Source organism: Sceloporus undulatus, chromosome 11 (assembly GCF_019175285.1).
Source record: "Sceloporus undulatus isolate JIND9_A2432 ecotype Alabama chromosome 11, SceUnd_v1.1, whole genome shotgun sequence".
Taxonomy (NCBI): Eukaryota; Metazoa; Chordata; class Lepidosauria; order Squamata; family Phrynosomatidae; genus Sceloporus; species Sceloporus undulatus.
Genome location: NC_056532.1, coordinates 4636744 through 4655914, shown reverse-complemented (window position 1 = coordinate 4655914; position 19171 = coordinate 4636744). Strand labels below are relative to the sequence as shown.

The following is a 19171-nucleotide window of genomic DNA, read 5'->3' as shown; positions in this document are numbered from 1 at the left end:
TGGCAACATCCTGAATAATTTAAAGGCTCTTTCCTGGCGTCTTGCTGAATGATCAAGAGCGCTAAATAAGCCATTTGCATGCTGGGTGGCTTAATCTCCCGCAATCACCTCTTCGTCACCTTGATCATCACAGAGCAGCCACTAAAATGGTCCTCCTGCCTTCTCAAAGTGGTTTGCGTTTTTAGGAGTGGGACCGGGAATAGAGGAGGGCTGCTTGCTTAAACCTCTTGGAACTCTGTACAAGACCAGATGGTGCCTACTTTCTAGTATTTGCAAAAGCCAACTAGTAGAGCTTACTTCAAGGCAGACAATGCAGTAGCATCCTCCACCAAACCAGGAGGGTAGCAAGCTGGTTCAGGTGAGCAGGAGAGGTTGTGTGTTGTGCCTGGAGAATGCCACCTCTGTGCCCCAGAAGAAGGGAAAGGCCAGGGGGACCCAAGAGGAACAGCTGCCACCCAAGCACCCGTCACCCAAAGTGGTTGCCACCTTTTGCCTCCTGGCAGGACTGGCCCTGGACCTCATGCTAGGCCTTGAATGCATTTCGATCTTCTTGCAATTGTCATTCAACTCAAGTTGTTGCTGTTGCATACATTGAAGACATTTCCAACTAAGGTAACCCTATCATGGGATTTCCTTGGCCAGATATATTCTGGGAGGGTTTGAGACACTGCCCTCTTCAGAGGCCGAGAGAGTGTGACTTGTCCAAGGTGTTGGGTTTCCATGGCTGAGCAGGGATTTGAACCCTGGTCACCAGAGTCCTACTCCAATAATGCTCAAACCCATTACACCACGCTGGCGCTCAGCTTAAAGAGACCATTATCCAGTTAGTTGCACAGCTATCATCTTGCCTACCTCCATGTGAACTTTAGAAGTTAAAAACAGCTCTCTTTTCCTTTTTCCTCTTGCTTTCTCTGTTTCTCTGCTGCGTTGGCAGAGAGAGGCTGTTAATGCACTAGTTTGAATGGAAGGAGAAAACTCTCAATGTGGCTGTCGCCAACTTCCAACAGCTAATTTCTTGCAATGCAATTACTGGGCCACATATGGCCCAACAGCCAAGGGATGAGCAGGACCAGCCCTTACCCATCTCCAATGCAACTGAATGGCTTGGACGGTTTGGAGAACCCTGTCTGAAGAGCATGAAGACTTGTTCCCTCTCAGCTCTATGCGCTGGAAAAGGGGCGGACAGGGAGAGGACCACAGAGAATCATATTTAAACAGACAAACTTCTTAAAATGAAAGGAGGGCACTTACTGCAGGGCTGCCACCAATTCCCCCGCCAAGATCACTGCCAAGCTGCAAGAGAGAAGGAGCAGAGAGACAGACAGACGAAGGGGAGAGTGGGGTCGGGGAGTGAGGGGGAGAGAAAGGAAGAATTCGGTTCAGCAAGGTGGTCAGGAACCAGGTACCAAAGAGAGCGTGGCCCTCGGGCGGAGATGCCATGATACCTGACGTCTCCTCCATTCACCAGTGGCAGAGCAGGGCAGCGAGGAGAAAGACAGAGAGCACCGTGAAGCTCAAAACCCACCATGAGGCCACTGGGCAACGGATGGAAAAGCAGAATGAAACACAGCCTACGTACCCTTAAACCTGCCAGATAATCTGGAAGAAAGCTGGCATTCCCAGGCCACTGTACCCAAAGGCTGAGTGCTTCTGGCCCCATCCCAAGGGATCCTAAGCATCTTCATAACCAGCCTATTACCCCATGGAAGACCCAGAGTCCATACTGGGTTACCAGGGTTCACAAACCTTATCTAGGTTTCAGTTTAGGGATGTGTACATGATGCTGCGGCCATTGAAGAGCAGCAAGGGGTGCATTCGGATAGGCCACTGCTTGTGCTGCCCATCCTGCCTCTGGTGAGCAACCTTCCAATTAAGTCATTTGCCACTGCTGACCATTTGGGCTGCGCTGTGTGCACCCTCCCACGACCCAGCCTCCACTATGGGGTGGCACTAAGAGGAAGGAGAGGGAGAAGCAGGTACACCATCAGCCCCCTGTACCAACCATGGGCCAGGGAAAAAGGAACCCACCATGGCTGCTCCAGTGCCCAAGACCTCTTTCAAATCTGGTGCCCAGCCACACCTTACTTGCAAGATGTACCCAAAAGCATCCATGATGGCATTGCACACACACACACCCCCCACAAAAAGCTGGGGTCTCCTCACACAGCATTTAAACTCTGCTCCAGCAGCATGGAGCGTGTTCGGAATAAAATCATCGCCGGTCGGTGTGCGAGTATCAAGAGACATGGAGCAATTACGCGCGGGGATGGAAAATCAATGTCCGCTCTCCACAAAGCCTTGGGACTCGGAAATCTAAACTGATAAGGAATTGACTCTTTTTCTCCAGAGCGGCGGCAATTTTAGCAACAGAGGTGGACGCGAGGATTTCAGCCACGTAACATTTCCAGTTCCCAGGGGCACATAAAATTCTTTGTTGTCCCAAAGGTTAAAATCGCAGGGAGGGATGGGGTATTTAAATACATAAATGCAATCATAAGATCTGGCTGTCTGGGTGTCAAAATCATCTTCATTTTGAGAATCTGGACTCTTGGGACTGAAGGAACAGAAGCCCGAGAGGCAGGTGTTTAAGCTGGGCTAGGACTTTAGGAGATCAGAGTTCGAGTTCACTCCCGCACCTGAGTTATTTGGGACTGCCATATCTGTGGGGAACTGATCCAAATGGCAAGGGGGAATAGATAAGGACCGTTTGCTCTTTCAGTTTAGTGAGCGAGGGCGATGTTTTTGGAGCACTCAGGGTTTACGATTTCTCCACGGAGAAGTAATCACAGGGAGTCATTGCCGGCGAGTGATTTATAGCCTCTTGTGCCAGGAGGGCACAGTGCCAAGCGGAGAAAGGGCAGCGCTAATAAGGGCAAAGAGGAAACCCGGCTAGCCTCGCTGCCAGCCGCATCAGGTGCATGGGGATCGGGATGAGAAATGCAGGGAAGGGGGAGGAAATGAGTGCCGGGAAAGGCAGGCCAGCAGGCCTCTTATGTAAATCAGCATCTAAACAGCTCCTGAATAATTCCACATAATAGGGCCAGATGTTTTTATCGGCTTTCATCAGCTCCTCCGCCAAAAAGAGCCACGGGTGGGGAAGCCAGGCTTGAAAGGAACAAAATGCCAGGCGCCTTGACTCCCATGTTAGTGTGGGCACTTTCTCTCGCTGACATACACAAAACAACACAATTCCACTGCCCCAGATCTTCACACAATTGGGAGAGAAGTCAAGCCTGTTGCCCAGGGCTCTGTGGCCGCTGGCGTAAAGGTACAGGGACTTAGCAAGAAAGCTTCCCGCTTGGGAAGGTGCACAGATTGGGAAGGGGCTCCTCCCAGAAGCCATCAAGATCAACCCAAAAAGAGTGGTATAGCCTCTTCTTGAAGATCCATCATAGAACCAACCCAGAAAAGAAATAAGAGCCATGACCCACTGACATGAAGCCTGGGCTGTCTAAGAAATCTGCTCCAGGTTTTGGCTAGCATGAAGGGAGCTCTTTAGGGAGAACAGCATGGTCTCAATCCAATAAACAAATAAGATGTCAACTCTATTCAGAGCCAGGCTCCGGCACCTTAAGCAGCTCCTTGAGAGCTGAGTTAAAGCCTAGAATGGATTCCCCAGCCCCACTGACATGGAAACCTCCAGCATCCACTGGCCTCAAGGGTTCGGAAATGGACCGAGAGAGACCTAAGGGGGGAAATAGTGTTTCAAGCCCATCCTGCTGCAGGAAAAGAGATGAGGGAGGTTTGCTCACCAGGCTGTCCAGCCCTCCGCCAAGCAGGTCCACGGCCCCCATCTGCATGGAAGACACTTGGGGCACGTTCACCGGCGGGCCAAGGTCCAGGTTCAGGAGGTCGCCCAGGAGATCTCCCTGGGAGGGGATCACCTGCGGCTGCTCCAGGTTTGTGGTGGTCGTGGCCCCAACAGGGCTGTCTCCTGCGTCGGTGCTGCAGGAGGAGAGAAGGAGACTCAGGAGCATTGTTCGGAGATGGAGACATTGCAGACTGTTTTATCTATTTTCCTTTAACATACAGTGTAAGCCGCTTTGGGACTTGCCTTAGCATCGACCTACCAAGTCCCGACAGCTGGGACCAGCAACTGGAGCGAAGCCTTTGTGCCAGAAGATGGTGGCTCCCAGGGTGACTCACCTTCCGTGGTGGATGGGCAGGTGCTTGCGGTGGATCCCGTGGCTGCCCTCCACGAAGGCATTGGGCGGCTTGTGGTAGACGGAGGCCAGCGAGCCGATGTGACAGATGAGTTCGTCCAGCAGGGTGGGTTCGATCAAGTCGGTCTCCTCAGAGATCAGGGGCTTCTCAGACAAGACCACCTCCTTGGCCGTGACTGGGTCCGTGGAGAGGAGGCGCCAGTAGATGTAGCCGCGGTCCCGCAGGTCCGGGTTGTCCGAATCCTGGAGGGAAAGTAGCATGAGAAAACCCCATAAGGTTGGGGTGGCGGTGGTTCTGGCACAGCACTCTCCAGGGGCCACAAGGAGTGCCAAAAAATGTGGTATACAGTATGTGTGAAACAGAAGTGCCAAAAAGTCTAGTCTTGGTTTTAAAAATGTTAAGGAGCGCATTGGGCCTTGGCAGCCTGTTTTCAAGAGGAATAGTCACACCTTGAAGCTTGCAGAAGAGGAAATTTGCTCTAACTGCCTATAAAATCAGGAGTGGGGAACCCTGTCACCCTCCAGATCTTGGTGGGCTGCAAATAATAATAATAATAATAATAATAATAATAATAATAATAATAATATTTATATCCCGCTTGAAGCAAACCCCTAGCATTCCCATAACAGCAAGGGTGGATGGGAGTTGCAGTCAGATAATGGTTGCAAAGTACCATGATTAACCCGCCATATGGATTCTGCACCACTGAGCCGCACTCATTTGTCACAGTAAAGTGGCACAGGTCCCCAAATGGATATCCTGAAATGTAGTGCTCTGCAGTTGTGGCACATTTGTTGCTTCCAGGACCAATTTTCTGTTTCGAAAACCATCCATCCGCTCACGCGACTGGATGAGACGCTCAATCGTTGTAACTTAATACAACAATCACTGGTCTGAGAATCCCCACGACGATCAGAAAAGAAATGGCCACGAACCTCAGAGCAGCATCTGGGAATGGGAGATAGGGCTCCTGCGAGGAGAGATTCCACCCTCGGGGCTAATAGCTTTATAATCCCTTTTTTAAAAGCCTCTTATGCAACTGGTCATGTGTTGGAATACTGTATTTGATAACAGTTTTGGGAACTGTGGGGCTCCTGGATGGTAATGCCCAGCATCCTTCCCTAGCTGACCAGGAATGCTGGGAGTTGCAAGCCAGCAACATCTGGAGGGCCAAACAATCCCCCTCCAATATGTAAGACTGTGTTTTATGGCTCCGTCAACAGCTCAGCTTTCAACTGGCACCAAATGCTGAAAGCCCAACACATTTAATCTCATGCGCAGTGAACAAGTGCAGGGCATGCTTGAGACTTCTTTTATAGATGCTGCAAAACTCAAGGCTCAGAATGGTGGAAGGAAGGTAGAAAGAGAGATAGTAAAAACCTGGGGGCAAATAATTTTTAAATTGCAGGCCTGAAGGCTGGGGCTCTTGCTAGGATTTGCAAGTAAATACACACACTTTACATTAAACCAGCCGTGCAGCAACACTTTCCACACCAAGCAAGATGTTTAGCCAAATGTGAGGTTCATGAACCATTTGGAAAAGCTACCTCTCTGGATTACAAAATGACAAGCCATGCTGACTGGGAGATGTAGTCCCCCAAAGTAACTTTGGCTTTGGCTTCATGGCCTGCTAGCATCACCATCATCAGGAACCCAGAATAACTTAAACTCAACAATCCTAAAGCCTCTGCAACTATTCTGACACTTTTCAGGGAAAGGGGCATACAGTTAAACAAGAATACAGTCGGGGAAGGAAGGGGCATATCAGCGCTCCCTCTGCCAACTCACAACCCACCTGTGTGGCAAGACTCAGCACCTGCTGGACCAGTTCCTGTGTTTCGGATGGCTTTTTCAAAAACAGTTTCACGATGGCGGTCAGTAAGGTCAGCTGCACCTGAGATGAAGCCAGAGAGAGAAAGAGGATTGCCAAGACCATTTACGCTAGCCCTGCGGTGCTGGCAGGCTCCTGCTGCCCCTTGCCTAGACCCTCTGGAAAACGGTTCTGGGCATAGCTTGGAATGGTTTTGGACTCCAACTCCCAGAATCCCCCCTGGACTGGTGGATTCTGGAAGCTGGGAGACCGAAAAAGGAATTTTTCCAAGCTCTCATTCCTCTGTTAACAGTAGCCAGCAAAACAGAAACCCCAACTCATAGCAGAGTCCCATCCAGTCCAACCCCATTCTGCTATGCAGGAACTCTCCATCTAAGCATCCACCCTTTGACAGATGGCCATCCAGCCTCTGTTTGAGTTAACAAAGAGGAAAAGTAACCATGGAGGTGTAGCCAAGGGTCTGTTTAGGGGGATTTTATTAGGGGGAAAACACATACGATTCACTAGCATATCTACACACATACAAGGCTCAGGAAACGCATAGGTTAGCATAGAATAGGATTATAGGCATCACTGGGGTGATATGTACCAGAATGTAGACTCCCTCCAGGAATCCAAATGGAATATGATGAGGATGGCAAGAGGCTCAGGAGCCAGGATTCAAAGGGACAGAGCTTCCCCCTGAAATCCAGACTGGCTCAGTGAACAGGCAAACCTGATGATATTTATAGGCAAAATCTTGCCTCTGGCAAAGATGTTTGATGGTGAGAACAAAGGTGTTGAATGACTTTCTTTGTACCTGGATGTCCCTGTCTGATTGTCTTAGTGGTCTTAAGCTGCTCGGACAATAGGTTCGAGGAGGGGGGTGATGGCTTCAAGGAAGGTAAACCTTTTACTCTTCCCAGTTTAAGATAATCCCTTTATGCGACTTCCCCAGACCCTCTAAGATGCTAATGTGGCTGCCCCCTCAGGGGAGGCGTACATGTCCTCTGGCTTTGCCAGTAATGGAGGACAGGCTTAGGGTCATTTAAGGGTTATCATTTATACCAAAATTTATATGGAGCAGCATGGGTAACAAAGGGAGGGAAAGGAAAAGAAGCGGAAAGGGGGGTTACCTGGGTGCTCTCGTCGTGAAATCCCTCCAGGAAGCTCTCCAGAAGCTCGTCCGCATTGTCGATCCTCTCGGCGTACTCGCCCACGATCCAGATCATGGCCGCCCGGGCGTCAGGCTCATCCAGAGAGTCCAGGTTCTCACACAGGGTGGCAATGATGCTCTCGTACCTTGGGACCAAGACAATGGCGCTCACAGAGGTGGCCCTACCTGCCTGGCCTGTTGCTCTGAACAGTCTAGTAGTGAAGCTAACACTCAACTCTGTCTGCTCCTCTCACTACTAAAGGGCTGCCAGCTCTCGTCTTTCCTTCTTCCGGACCGTACTTGTCAACCACCATGTAGGGACCAGGCTGGACTACAATTCCCTCCCTGGCACTCTGCTCCTCAGACTAGTACTAATCCAAAAGATGGTCCACAAGCTACTGGCGACTTGTTCACAGCGAGTCTCCAGGAAAGAAAGATAGAGCTGTAGCCAAGGGGCACAAACACGGTGCCCTCCTATCCAACACACTGGGACTTAAATCCAGTAGGTGCCCTCCTATCCGGCAGATGAAATTTTGTGTGGTGTCTATTGTTATATAAGTGTAACAAAATTAGAAGGCGCCTAGGTATATATGAATAACTTGATTTTTTGGGACCAACCTATTCCAGACCCACAAAAAGTATCCCCAGACCAGCAGAGTTTTGTTGTCTCTGATCCTGGTTCTCCCCAGATCAGTCCAAGCTTTGGCCCTACAGATATTGGTGGATTTCAACTCCTGTGAATGGCCAGAGGGACCCTCCATCTGAAATGCCCCAAAGGAAGACATTTCTGTGTCTGCGGGAGGGGAAGAAGGTACTGTCCCACTGGCCCTGAAAGCCACGGCTAGGAGACCCTTTGGTCTCTTCTCGCTTTAGCGAAGCCACTTACTTGTTGGGGTATTTGCGGAAGATGTCCCGGATGACCACAATGGCTTCCTGGACGACGTAGTTGACCTTGGTCTGGATGAGGTCCAGGAGGGTGCTGACGCAGCGCTCTGCAGATTGCTGACCCACCAAAGGAAAAGAAGAAGAAGAAGAGCCTTCAGATCAGCAGCTGAGGGCACCCTCCACCAGGTCCATCACCCATCAGGGTCCAGCCCACAATCTCCCAACTGCCCCTCTCCCATGCACCCCAAATACCTCCTCGAGAGGTTTGAAAAGTCTTCCACGGCAGGTTTGTAACACCACCACAGGTGAGGAAGGAAACCCTGATGGATGCTGAGCTATGTTATTAGGTCTTGGCTGGGAAACTTAACTTTCTTCCAAACTCTGCCCACAGCTTTGGCCAATGGTGGAGAATCAGAGGCCGCTGAACTGCAACACCCAGCATTCCTGACCAGGGCTATTGGGATTTGCAGTTCCCGCTCTAGGCTTTAACCCTGCGAGCGCTAGCTCCCTACTCCTGTGATGGGGTGGCCCATCCAGAAAAGTGGGCTAACCATCTTTGATTCAATCAAGGAAGAGGGTCCAAGGAGCAGAGTGGCAAAGGCCGGCTGTCTGTTTTTTCTCTCGCACGCGCAATGACATATTAATCCATGCAATTAACTGATGTATGCAATGGGCCTTCCCCTTCACCCAGAAGCCTTGCCTGGAGGGTAGGTGCCCTAATGTGTTTCCACAGCAAGTGCCACCCTGCTGTTCCCTTAGGAAGCCAACGTCTCCACTACTGCCACTGCCTCTTGGTTGCTGATGCAGCTACCGCCACCTTTCTTTGAGGCTGAGAGAGTGGGCCTTGGCCAAAGTCACCCAGTAAGCTTCAAAGGCTAAGCAGGGATTCGAACCATGGTTTCCCAATGTCCCTTGTCCAACATTCCAACCACTCCGCCACAATGGCATGGGGGGACATATGTGTAGGTGGGCACAATTCTGCCCACGTCTGTCCTAAAAGGGAGGTTTATTTTCAGCACAAGTATGAACTTCAGCTCAGGAAAACAGAGAGGCATTTAGGAAGAGGGCCGCAGCCTCTCTGTTCTCCCAGGGCCCTGAAGAGCCCTTGCAATGGAGCGCAGCAGGAAGCCACCGGGAAGCATGGCTATTCAGACACCACCTGGTCCCCATTAACAGCCTCCCCGCCTTGTGGGGCTTCTCAGCTGGAAAAAGGATAAAAGCAGCAAACCCCACTGGAACCCGGATAACCAATTTTATGGGGAAGGGTGTCTGCAAAAAGGTGCAGGAGGTACATTTGGGGTTGTAAATTTAGCCTGGGAGAGAAGGCAGGTCCCAAAGGAGCACGGAGCAGTTTGGGACGCTCTTCAAAGATCGGGACGGCCTGACCCTTTGCCAGTTGGTGAGAGCAGCAGCAAAAGGAGTTCCTGACCTCAACTTTGATGGCGCATCGTCCGATGGCGCGCACAGCCTTGCGGACAAAGTCCACGTCCACCTCGGTGGCATACTCCTTGAGCTCAGCCAGAACCTGGGCCAGGACAGGGAACAAAGAAAACAAGCAATGTATTAAATCGGTTGCAGTGACATTCATACTCTCTTCCCCGATAGGAGTTGCTTGGGGTGGTTGGGGCCAAAGACTTGGCTCCATCACTTTTGTCAAAGCTCTTACTGCTTGTGTGACTGACTTTTGGGAAAGGCATTTCAGATTTCAAAACAAGAAGGAAAATACGTAAAGAAGGTGGGGAACCCCCAACCTCTGGAGTCTTAGGGAGAGGGATGTGGAAATATATAAGTCGTGCTTTCTTGCCGTTTCCCTTTTCTGTCCTTCCCCAGATGATGCTCAGGAAAGGGAAGAGGGGTGTTTTGGGGGTCCGCTGACCTGGGCAATGTTGGCCTGAGAGGCCAGGCGGATCATGATGTCCAGCTTCTCCAGCTTGACGTAGATCGGGTCGTTGTACTTCACAAAGAAGACCTTGATCTCTTGCTTCAGGATTTCTGGTCTGGGGAAAGGAAGGCAGGGAACATGTTGAGAAAGACTGCAGAGGAAAAGAGGTATTTAGGGGCAGTATAAAGCTCTGGGGTGCGCTTGGAGGCGTAGGGTATATTTGCTTGTTTTAAATTGTGAATTTTAAATATGGACTGATATAGTCCAAAGAAAGAAAGGAATGAAGGAAGGTAGGAAGAAGAAAGAGTTCCCCCAGACTTTTGGTTAGCAAGAGAACTTGTATCCCGCTGACCTTTTCTGCACGATGAGGTTGATGTTCCTGAGGGCCACGTACTGGACCTCCGGCTCTCCGGACAGCAGAGTGACCAAAGGAGGAGCCAGCTTCTTCAGCAGCATGGTGTAGTAGTCCGAATCCTTGGGCAGGAGCTCCAGGAACTTCATCAGCACCTTGACGGCCGAAAGCACCACGGCGGAGTTGGCGTGCGAGAGGCGGGGGGTCACCCGCTCGCAGATGCTGCCGGAGGGCGGAAGGGGGGCAGAGGAAGAGAGACGGGCAGAGAAAGACCGGGAGGAGGACATTCAGGGATGGCTCCTTTCCTCCCCAAAACCCTCCTGGGATGGATTTCGGGAACCGAGGCTTAGCCTGTAACCTTTGGAAATGGAACCTCAAAACCTGACCAGTGGGGCTGTTGTTTTCCAAAGAAGTATCCAAGATGGGAATGCCCCGCTGCCAGCATTTAGAAGCTGGAACCAGTGAAGGCCAGTGGCACCTATGTCAGTGGAAATGTGAACCCATTCACGTTTTTCCCATAGATTTAAAGATGCTGTTCAAGGTGCCGAAGTTGTTTGGGAAATAAGGTTCAGCACAGTGGAGTCCTCCTTTCAAGCCTGAAGTAAATCCAGGCATGGATTCACTGCCCCACTGAACTGAAGCTCAGAATTACATTGCTTTCAACAAAAGTGGATTCAGACCAGAGTTTAAGGGACTTCATTTCTCAGAATTCCCCATCTGCCACGGCTGCTGTGGGATTATGGGAATCTTTATCTAGAAGAGGAAGAGGAAGGAGAAGCATCCCCATCACTGCTAAACCTCTGGTGCCAGAGCAGCCTTGAAACCTGGCTTGTGTTTGGATGTTCCAGCGTTCGTCTAATCCTAATTGGGAAGCAGTTTCTCTGGAACCCCAGAAAGCATTCCGACGGATCCCATTTCTAATCCCTGTTGAACCCTAAATCCTGCTGGATTGGCTCCACTGACTCACACCTTCAACCTGACCCACCTCACAAGACTGTTGTGAGAGAGGGGATAGCAATGCATGCAGAGCAAATTGTAATTCTTTGGAGGCAACTGGGGCCGGGATATATATGGAGCGAATAAATTTGACAATATCAGATGTTTTGAATGAAAGAAGAGGAGGCCACAACTGAGGCACTGGCTGCCTAAGGCATCACTCGTTCCATGGTTTTGTTTTCTGAACCCGGATGCCTTAGTATCTGCCATGTTTCTCCCATTTGAGCAAATCTCTCCTCTCCCCATGCCTTTGGTGTCTTTTGCGCCATCCCAAAACACTCTTTTAACTGCTGAGCATCAGATGCAACACTATTCAGAATGAAGGGATGTGATACAGATAGAGAGAGATTGACGTTTCACAATGGTGACATGGCACACTTACAACCATACCGTCTAAAGATTGAACAGAGCAGCCAGAAAGTTGGCACAGACTGTCTGAGAAAAGGGGAAGATGTCTGCTGGATTGCACACAGTTATGTAACAGGAAAAGCTTTGGGGTGTTTGCTGTGGACTGACAGAGGGAAGGAGAGGAAGGTGTCCTGGCATGGAGGAAAACTATGGAGTAGCAACATCCAATAGCAATAGCAAGTACATTTCTATACCACCTATCAGTGCACTTAAGCACTCCCTAAGCGGTTCACAAAGTGTAAGCTAAAAGGAAAAGAGGCAAAAAGGGAAAGAAAAGCATGCCATGACCAAGAAATGGAAACTAGGCTAGCAACTGTAGACAGAGCTCTCTTCTGGGATGATATCCTAAGCCTCTCCAAATCAGGGTTTATCGCATGCCCCTGTGGCAAGGAGCTCCACAGGCCAAGATGCATTTTATCCATCTTCTGCAGTGGCAAACCTGTCTTAACTCTGTGCAACCCTGCGGAGAGAAACCAGGCTAAGGGAAGGGAGCCTCCATAACCAAACCAGGCTCACTTACCTCTGGGCTTCCCGGTCGTCTTTCGGGTTGTAGTTGGAAAGGCAGTCCAGGATGAAGATCTGGCCCCACTCGGTGCATTCGTTCAGAGCAGTGAGCAGCTTGTTGATGTTCTGGGGGTTCAGGTCAAGCAAGTTGCTGTTGGGGTGAGATTCGCTGATTTCGGACAGGGCCGCCACGGCGTTGGCCACGACCTGGAAGGCAAAAAGTGGAAGCAAGGGGCAGACTTAGGTCAGTGCTCCATGCCATAGCCTCTGCGAATGACAATTTGGGCTAAGCAAGCCAGGATTTGGTAAGATCAGAGGTTTGCCACTGCCATCCTCTGAGCCTGAAAGAGCATAACGTGCCAAAAGTTACCCAGTGGGTGCCATGGCCGAACGAGGAATCAAACCCTGGTCAGGGTGATTATTATCATACTTTCTTTATATAGTGCTGTAGATTTACACAGGGTCCAATGCTCAAACCGTTTTGCCAAACTGGCTCTCGTAACAGAATTACTACCCATATATACTCGACGATAAGTCGACCTCATGTGTGCCGTAATGTTATTGATATGGTAACACATCCCTCCATCCTCCCAAAATTATCTAACGCGGAAGACACTGAATTAAAATGCCAATTAAGAAAGACAAATCTTGGCTGGTTAAGCTTCCTCATTTGTGGCGAAAGCAAGCGGCAGGGAGCCACTTCTGGATTTCTAAACAGAGCTGGGGAAAGATGGAAGGACGACTTCTGAGGATAGGAACGAAGCCAGCAGCCAAGAGCCAAATGTGGGAGCCTTCATCGTTCTGTGTTCAAAATTACAAAGAAAGCAGTGTCTGGGTTTAGGAAGGAGAGAGAAAAATACCAGGGCTGTAAATCCAAATTTGCGTTATGATTCAAAATAACGTTGTACAAGGATGAGAAGATAGAACAGACTGGGTATATATAAATGTAACGGAAATGAATGTCTACGGATGTAAAGAGACCTTAAAAGATCTCGTGACAAACCTATTTTGCCAAAAAGCCAAACAGGTGTGGATTTAATGCTTTCATATGACAGCTGTTTCCTTTTACCTGAGAAGGAAATGAAGAGAGGGATACGAAAGGGCCATCTCCTTACAAGAGACGGACGCGCTGCCAAGAACACAGCGTCTCTGAGAAGCCATCAATATTCATGCAAGGAAGGCGGCGCACGCAGGAGCCTTGGAAAGCTGCCAAGCGACCGCCAGGAAAGCGTTTCGTTTTTCTAGCAAGGTGTTTGGGGGCTGGGGGGGGGGGGAAGCACTGGAAACCTGGAGCCAGGAAAACCCAAACGCCTTCCTTTTTCTCTTTTATCCCAAAGGGAAAGATGTGGACACTTTGTGATCAACCACAGACAAACCTTTGCTAGGAGATGTGATGCCTGGTTCACTTTGGCTGCGTCTGCACTGCAAAAATAATGCAGTTTGGCTCAGCTTTAACTGCCATAACTGCAGTCTGTTGTGGCACCAGAGCTCTCCGACAGAGAAGAAGCAATACCCCACAAAACTACAAATCCTTGGATGACAGAATTGGGGGCATACTTATCAAATTGGATGACGCCAAACTAGTAGGAGTAGCTGATACCCCAGAGAATAGGATCAAAATTCAAAATGATCTGAATAGACTAAGAAGCTGGTCCAAAGCTAACAAAATGAAATTCAACACGGACAAATGTAAGGTACTGCACTTAGGGCTCAAAAATAAAATACACAGATATAGGATGATAGGGGACATCTGGCTCAAGGAGAGAGTTATATATCTGAAAGGGATCTAGGAGTCCAAGTAGACCACATGTTGAACGTGATTCGATAGGCAGCTAACACGGCCAATGTGACTTCAGGCTGCACCAACAGAAGTATAGGGAAGTCATAGTGCCACTCTATTCTGCTTTGGTCAGGCTTTGCCTGGAATAATCTTGTGTCCAGTTCTGGGTGCCACAATTCAAAACAAACATTGAGAAACTGGAGCCATGTGTCCAAAGGGGGGGGGACTAAAATGGTGAAGGGCCTGGAAACCATGCTCTATGAGGAACGACTCAGGAAGCTGGGGATGTTTGGCCTGGAGAAGAGAAGGTTAAGAGGTGATATGAGAGCCCTGTTTAAATACTTGAAAGGATGCCATATTGAGAAGGGAGCAAGCTTGTTTCCTGCTGCTCCAGAGACTAGGACCCAATGGAGCAATGGACGCAAGCTCCAGGAAAAGAGGTTCCACCTCAACCTTAGGAGGAACTACCTGACAGTAAGGGCTGTTCAACAGTGGAATATACTGTACTCCTTCAGAGTGCAGTGGAGTCTCCCTCCTTAGAGGTCTTCAAACAGAGGCTGGATGGCTATCTGTCAATGGGGATGCTGTGACTGAGAGTTCCTGCACGGCAGAATAAAGGGGTTGGACTGGATCAGGGCCCTTGTGGTCTCTTCCAACTCTATGATTCCTGGTAATTCCATAGCACTGACTTGTGGCGGTCGAAGCAGTGTCGAACTGCATTGTTTCTGTGATTTCTTACCATGGGATTGGAGTCGGCAATGAGGTCGCGGAGGGAGTCCAGAAAGCCCTGGTCCTCCACCATCTGGGCATTGATGTCGTGGAGCTTGGCAACGCACACCGCCGCCGTCTTGCGCACGTACGGGTCCTCGTCCTTCAGGCACTTCCGGAGAGGCTCGCAGAGGTACTCCGTGATCTTGTCCACCCGGATGCACCCCATGGTGCGCACCGCCAGCGCCCGGATGAGCGGGTTGGGGTCCTCGCAATCCTGGGGGACAAAAGGGTCATCTAGCTGGTCAGTCACACTCTCCTCTCTGTCTTAATTTGGAAACAACATACAGGCTGCTCTAGGATTTTTGGAGTCAGGCAAAGAGCAAACAAGGGACTTGCTGCAGAGGAGCCCTGAGCATCTGTGCGCATGGTGCAGCACATGCCGCAGCCATAATTGTCACTGAAGCACAGGGATGTTGGTCGCTGTGCAGCTTTCCTCGCTCCTTGCTTCACTTTCCATCCTCAGGGAAAGGACCTTTTATTGCTTTGGGCCACTGCTTTGATCTATTTGTTAATTTTGCTTGTCTGTCACTTTAAGGCATGCTTTAAATTACAAATCGTTTAACTGCATTTTAGGGGAGGTGGGATTTTGGGGTAGGGGTCTGTATCAAGATGGGGGTATAATAATATACCAATACAATAGAACAGAAAGGAGATGGAGAGTTGGAAACCGGACTACCTTGACGAAGCTGTTGACGGCCATGATGGCCATGTCCGGCTGGCTCTTGGCGTAGTTCATGAGGTACAGATAGACCAGCTTCTTCAGCTCCAGGTTGTCCGTCTGCATGCAGTTCACCACGTCCGGGAAAAGGGAGCTGGAGGAAAAGAGACGGAGGGAGGATGGTCAACCGCTGGGACAAAGGCATCATCCCTTAAGAAACCTCTGGAATCTGCTGCGTCCAGATGTGTCCAAACAGGATTTGCATCCTCCCAGTAAACAGGGCAGCTGGGGATGTTGGGAGCTGTGTGTCTCATTGTCCATGTCCATGACATGCGCACCCTTCCTGGGCATCGTCTTTTGCCAGCAAAGCCCCTTCCATGCAACTGGTCTTGCTTCTACAGGCGCAATCCCCATCATCCCCCTACCAAGGTGGCCGTTCTCTCTTTCTTTGCCTTTCTATTTGCATCTGAAACACTCCTTTTCCAAGTTCGTCGCAGCAAATAACACTCCGGGAAAGAAACCCCCTCCTTTCCCCTCCTGAACAACCCAAGGACAATTGAGACAATTCATTCAGTGTCCCGTCTCCTTAGGTTCGTCAGAGACTGAATGAAACATTTGTCAAGTCTGATGCGCTGTTTTTTTAAAGCGCTGGCCTTTATCATGCTTGGAATTACTGTGTGTTTCTATGGGCTTCTGGATGGTTTGGGGGTGTAAAATTGCCCCCAAATCACACTGGATGTTTTGATGATTGTATTACTGCACTGCATTGTACGGATTTGCTTTGGTGATTTCGTAAACCGCCTTGATCTTTTGGAAAGGTGGTATGTAAATAATAATAATAATAATAATAATAATAATAATAATAGTTATTGTAAGGATTACCTGACATCCTTGCCCACAGTCATGGCTGCGATGACCTTCTTCACCGCCTCTTTTCTCTTCTCCTTCTTTTCATTGTTGAGCTCCGCTTTCAGCTCAAAGATCTCCCCTGGAAAAGAAAAACCCAGAGAGATCAGACCCAGGGAGCCAAGGCAAAGGACTGACAAGCTGGACATCGAAGCCACACACCCATGCGCATCCCTTCTTCTCCTTCTCAGAAATGTGGGACTAACATGGGGCCTCCCAATTTTATCCCACTGCTTTAAGCCAGGCAAAGAATGCAAAGCATTCTCAAGACACCAGCCGCAGACGCTGGCATAAAGGAATAACCTCTCCCCAAACCCAAAAGCCCCAGGTTCAAAATGCGCATCTACAATCTCACCTTTTTTATTGGTGGTGAAGTACTTGGAATCCGTCATGGCTCTGTTTTCTTATTGCGCCTGGGCATAAAAAAGAACAACAGCAACATTTATTTACTTATATATGGGGGGGGGGGATTAAACCTTTCTTTTCCTTCCTAGACCCCCCCCCCAAAAGAGAAAGAGAAGCTGATTGATTAATTAATCAATTTCCTGATTAATTGAAGGAACAAAAAAAAAGGGGGGGGTGAGGGGACACGGTTTCCTTTTTTCTATTTTTTTGGGGGGGGGGTGTCTTCATTTCTTTCCCCCCCCAAAAAAAGAGGCTCAAAAGGGGGGTCTCCTCATTAATTATGTTAATTAATGGAAATGAGGGGGAGAGGGGCTCCCAAATGGGGGCCCCTTCCCCAAAATGGACCCTCAGAGGCCCCCAACTGAGGGGGCGTGGCTACCTGGCCTTAGGCTCCTCCCACGGACTCACCTGGAGGAAGAAAGGAAAAGGAAGGAAGGGAGACCGGCGGAGACAACGGTCGCCAAGAACTGGAGGAAGAGGAGGAGGAGGAGGAAGAGCCGCCTGGGCGGGGCAGAGGGACCGGAAGTGGCCTCCTAGAGCGGCCCTGGCAGCCAGTCCACGCCTAGAGCGTCCACTTCCGGTGGGAGGCCCTACTCTAAGAAACGGACTCAAGACCCCGCAAAGCAAGCTTCTGAGCCCGAGAGCGTCCTTTCTTCCCCCCTCCCTCTTATTTTTGTTCTAGTCTTCCCTATTTCTGTCTCCCGCTCTCTATGGTACCATAGAGAGAGAGAGAGAGAGCCCCGCCTAGAGCGGCACCAGAACGCGGACTTCCGGTAAGGGCTGCGGCTGCAACGAAAGTGCTTTTAAAGAGACCCCTCCCCAGGAATTAAATCTAATTAAATCAAACCTTGGGGAAGTTACTTTTCCTGTCTAGATGGGAGCTGCAGTGAAAGGGGAGGGAAAAGTAACTTCCCCCAAGGCTTGGTTTCTCTAAATCAACCCTTTGGTCCGCTAGGGTTTTTTAGGACTTCAACTCCCAGAATTCCTCAGCAATGAACAGAATGACTGAGGCTTCTGGGAATTGGAGTCCAAAGACCCAGAGGCCCAAAGGTTGAGAACCACTGCTCTAAATGATGCTCAAGGGGAGGAAAAGGTTTGGACTACAACTCCCATCAGCCCCCGAGGCAGAGGGGATGGTGGGGCTTGTGGTTGCCCAACATAATAACCTGAAGGGCTTATATATATAGAGAGAGAGAGGTTCCACTACTCTTTAAACCGGAGTAAACTAACAGCCAAGATGACTGGAAGAAGTCTCTAGGTGCAGATGAGTGACTGGCAAGGAAGGCTCCTCCTAAGAAGCCACCATGTCTTGTGTTGCAGCCACTCCTTTTAGCATTACATCTGGGAACCCGCTTCCTGGCAAGGAGCAGCCATGGCTGAACGCGGGGCTCACCTGACAGCAGCCTCCGGCCACGATGACCGGCCGTCCATCTTTGAGGTGGTCGCTCAGGACAGCTTGATGTCGACAGTGAGGCCGGCGCTTCAGCATGTCATCAAGGTAAGGCTGCGCTGGAGAGTGGCTTCAGGCTCCAAAGCCTTGTTATGACATGCCTCCAAGTCATTATGGTGGCCCTACATAGGGTTTTATTGGCAGATTTTGCTCAGAGGGGTCTGCCATTGCCTTCCTTTGAGGCTGAGGGCGCATGACTCACCCAAGGTTACCCAATGGTTTCCATGGCCAAGCAGGGATTCAAATCCTAGGGCAATGTATTAGCCCATCATGCTCCCCAAAAACCTTCCCAAATTGGACTTTGGACCCCAGACTTGTCCTAACCATCTCTGTGAAAGGCTCCCCATAGACTTCTTTTGTGACAGGTGCTGGCCGAGTCGAACCCAGGGCGTTACGGCTTCCTCTGGCGCTGGTTCGACGAGGCCTACGTCCTCCTGGACCTCCTCCTCCAGCAGCACTACCTCTCCCGGCGCAGTGCCTCCTTCTCGGAGAACTTCTACGGCTTGAAAAGGGTCGCCTTGAGCCGCGGCGGAGACGGCAAACCCCTGCGCTCCTTGGTCACAACCGGTTTGCCACAGGGACACCACTACGCATCCCTCTGCTTGCTGGTCCTGGTGCCATACCTGAGGGCCAAACTGGAGAAGCTGGTCTCCCGGCTCCGGGAGGAGGACGACTACTCCATCCACCCGCCCTCCTCCTCCTGGAAACGCTTCTACCGGGCCTTCCTGGCCGCCTACCCCTTCGCCAACCTGGCTTGGGAAGGCTGGTTTTTGGGCCAGCAGCTGTGCTACCTCCTAGGGAAGGCACGGCAACACTCCCCGCTGCTGAGGATGGCCAGCGTCCAGTTGGTCAGGCTGACCGCCGAAGACGTGCGAGGCTTGGAGGAGGGGGCCAGGGACACCAACATGGCTGCGCAGCCGTCCTGCAGGTGAGTTCGGACAAAGGTTGGCAAGTCCAATGGTGGCATAAGAGCCCCAGGACTGAGGTCTGCCAGAGAGGGCCTCCTCTGTTGTGGCATCCCACAACAGGCAACATGAAGGCACA

At 50.4% G+C, this 19171-nt stretch overlaps 2 protein-coding genes across 3 annotated transcripts in view; one reads left to right on the top strand and one right to left on the bottom strand.

Moving 5' to 3' along the window:
* The window catches only part of AP2B1 (adaptor related protein complex 2 subunit beta 1), a 28780-nt gene extending 11558 nt beyond the window's left edge, over positions 1-17222 (bottom strand). Inside the window, exons 1-15 of one of the 2 annotated variants that reach the window (XM_042442636.1) lie at positions 17086-17222; positions 16628-16685; positions 16249-16354; positions 15385-15520; positions 14677-14922; positions 12174-12364; positions 10250-10471; positions 9892-10012; positions 9445-9540; positions 8017-8132; positions 7111-7276; positions 5960-6058; positions 4147-4406; positions 3753-3945; positions 1252-1293 (exon numbers count right to left, since the gene is read on the bottom strand). In XM_042442636.1, the coding sequence (XP_042298570.1) occupies positions 1252-1293; positions 3753-3945; positions 4147-4406; positions 5960-6058; positions 7111-7276; positions 8017-8132; positions 9445-9540; positions 9892-10012; positions 10250-10471; positions 12174-12364; positions 14677-14922; positions 15385-15520; positions 16249-16354; positions 16628-16664 (2031 nt within the window). In that variant the 5' untranslated portion in view covers positions 16665-16685; positions 17086-17222. The remainder of the gene's footprint in view (positions 1-1251; positions 1294-3752; positions 3946-4146; positions 4407-5959; positions 6059-7110; positions 7277-8016; positions 8133-9444; positions 9541-9891; positions 10013-10249; positions 10472-12173; positions 12365-14676; positions 14923-15384; positions 15521-16248; positions 16355-16627; positions 16686-17085) is intronic. The other variant, XM_042442637.1, reaches the window with a different exon arrangement.
* A 17-nt stretch (positions 17223-17239) lies between these two features.
* Positions 17240-19171, top strand: part of PEX12 (peroxisomal biogenesis factor 12) — a 2785-nt gene continuing 853 nt past the window's right edge. Inside the window, exons 1-3 of the mRNA XM_042442646.1 lie at positions 17240-17450; positions 17998-18175; positions 18493-19055. Of these exons, the coding sequence (XP_042298580.1) occupies positions 18050-18175; positions 18493-19055 (689 nt within the window). The 5' untranslated portion in view covers positions 17240-17450; positions 17998-18049. The remainder of the gene's footprint in view (positions 17451-17997; positions 18176-18492; positions 19056-19171) is intronic.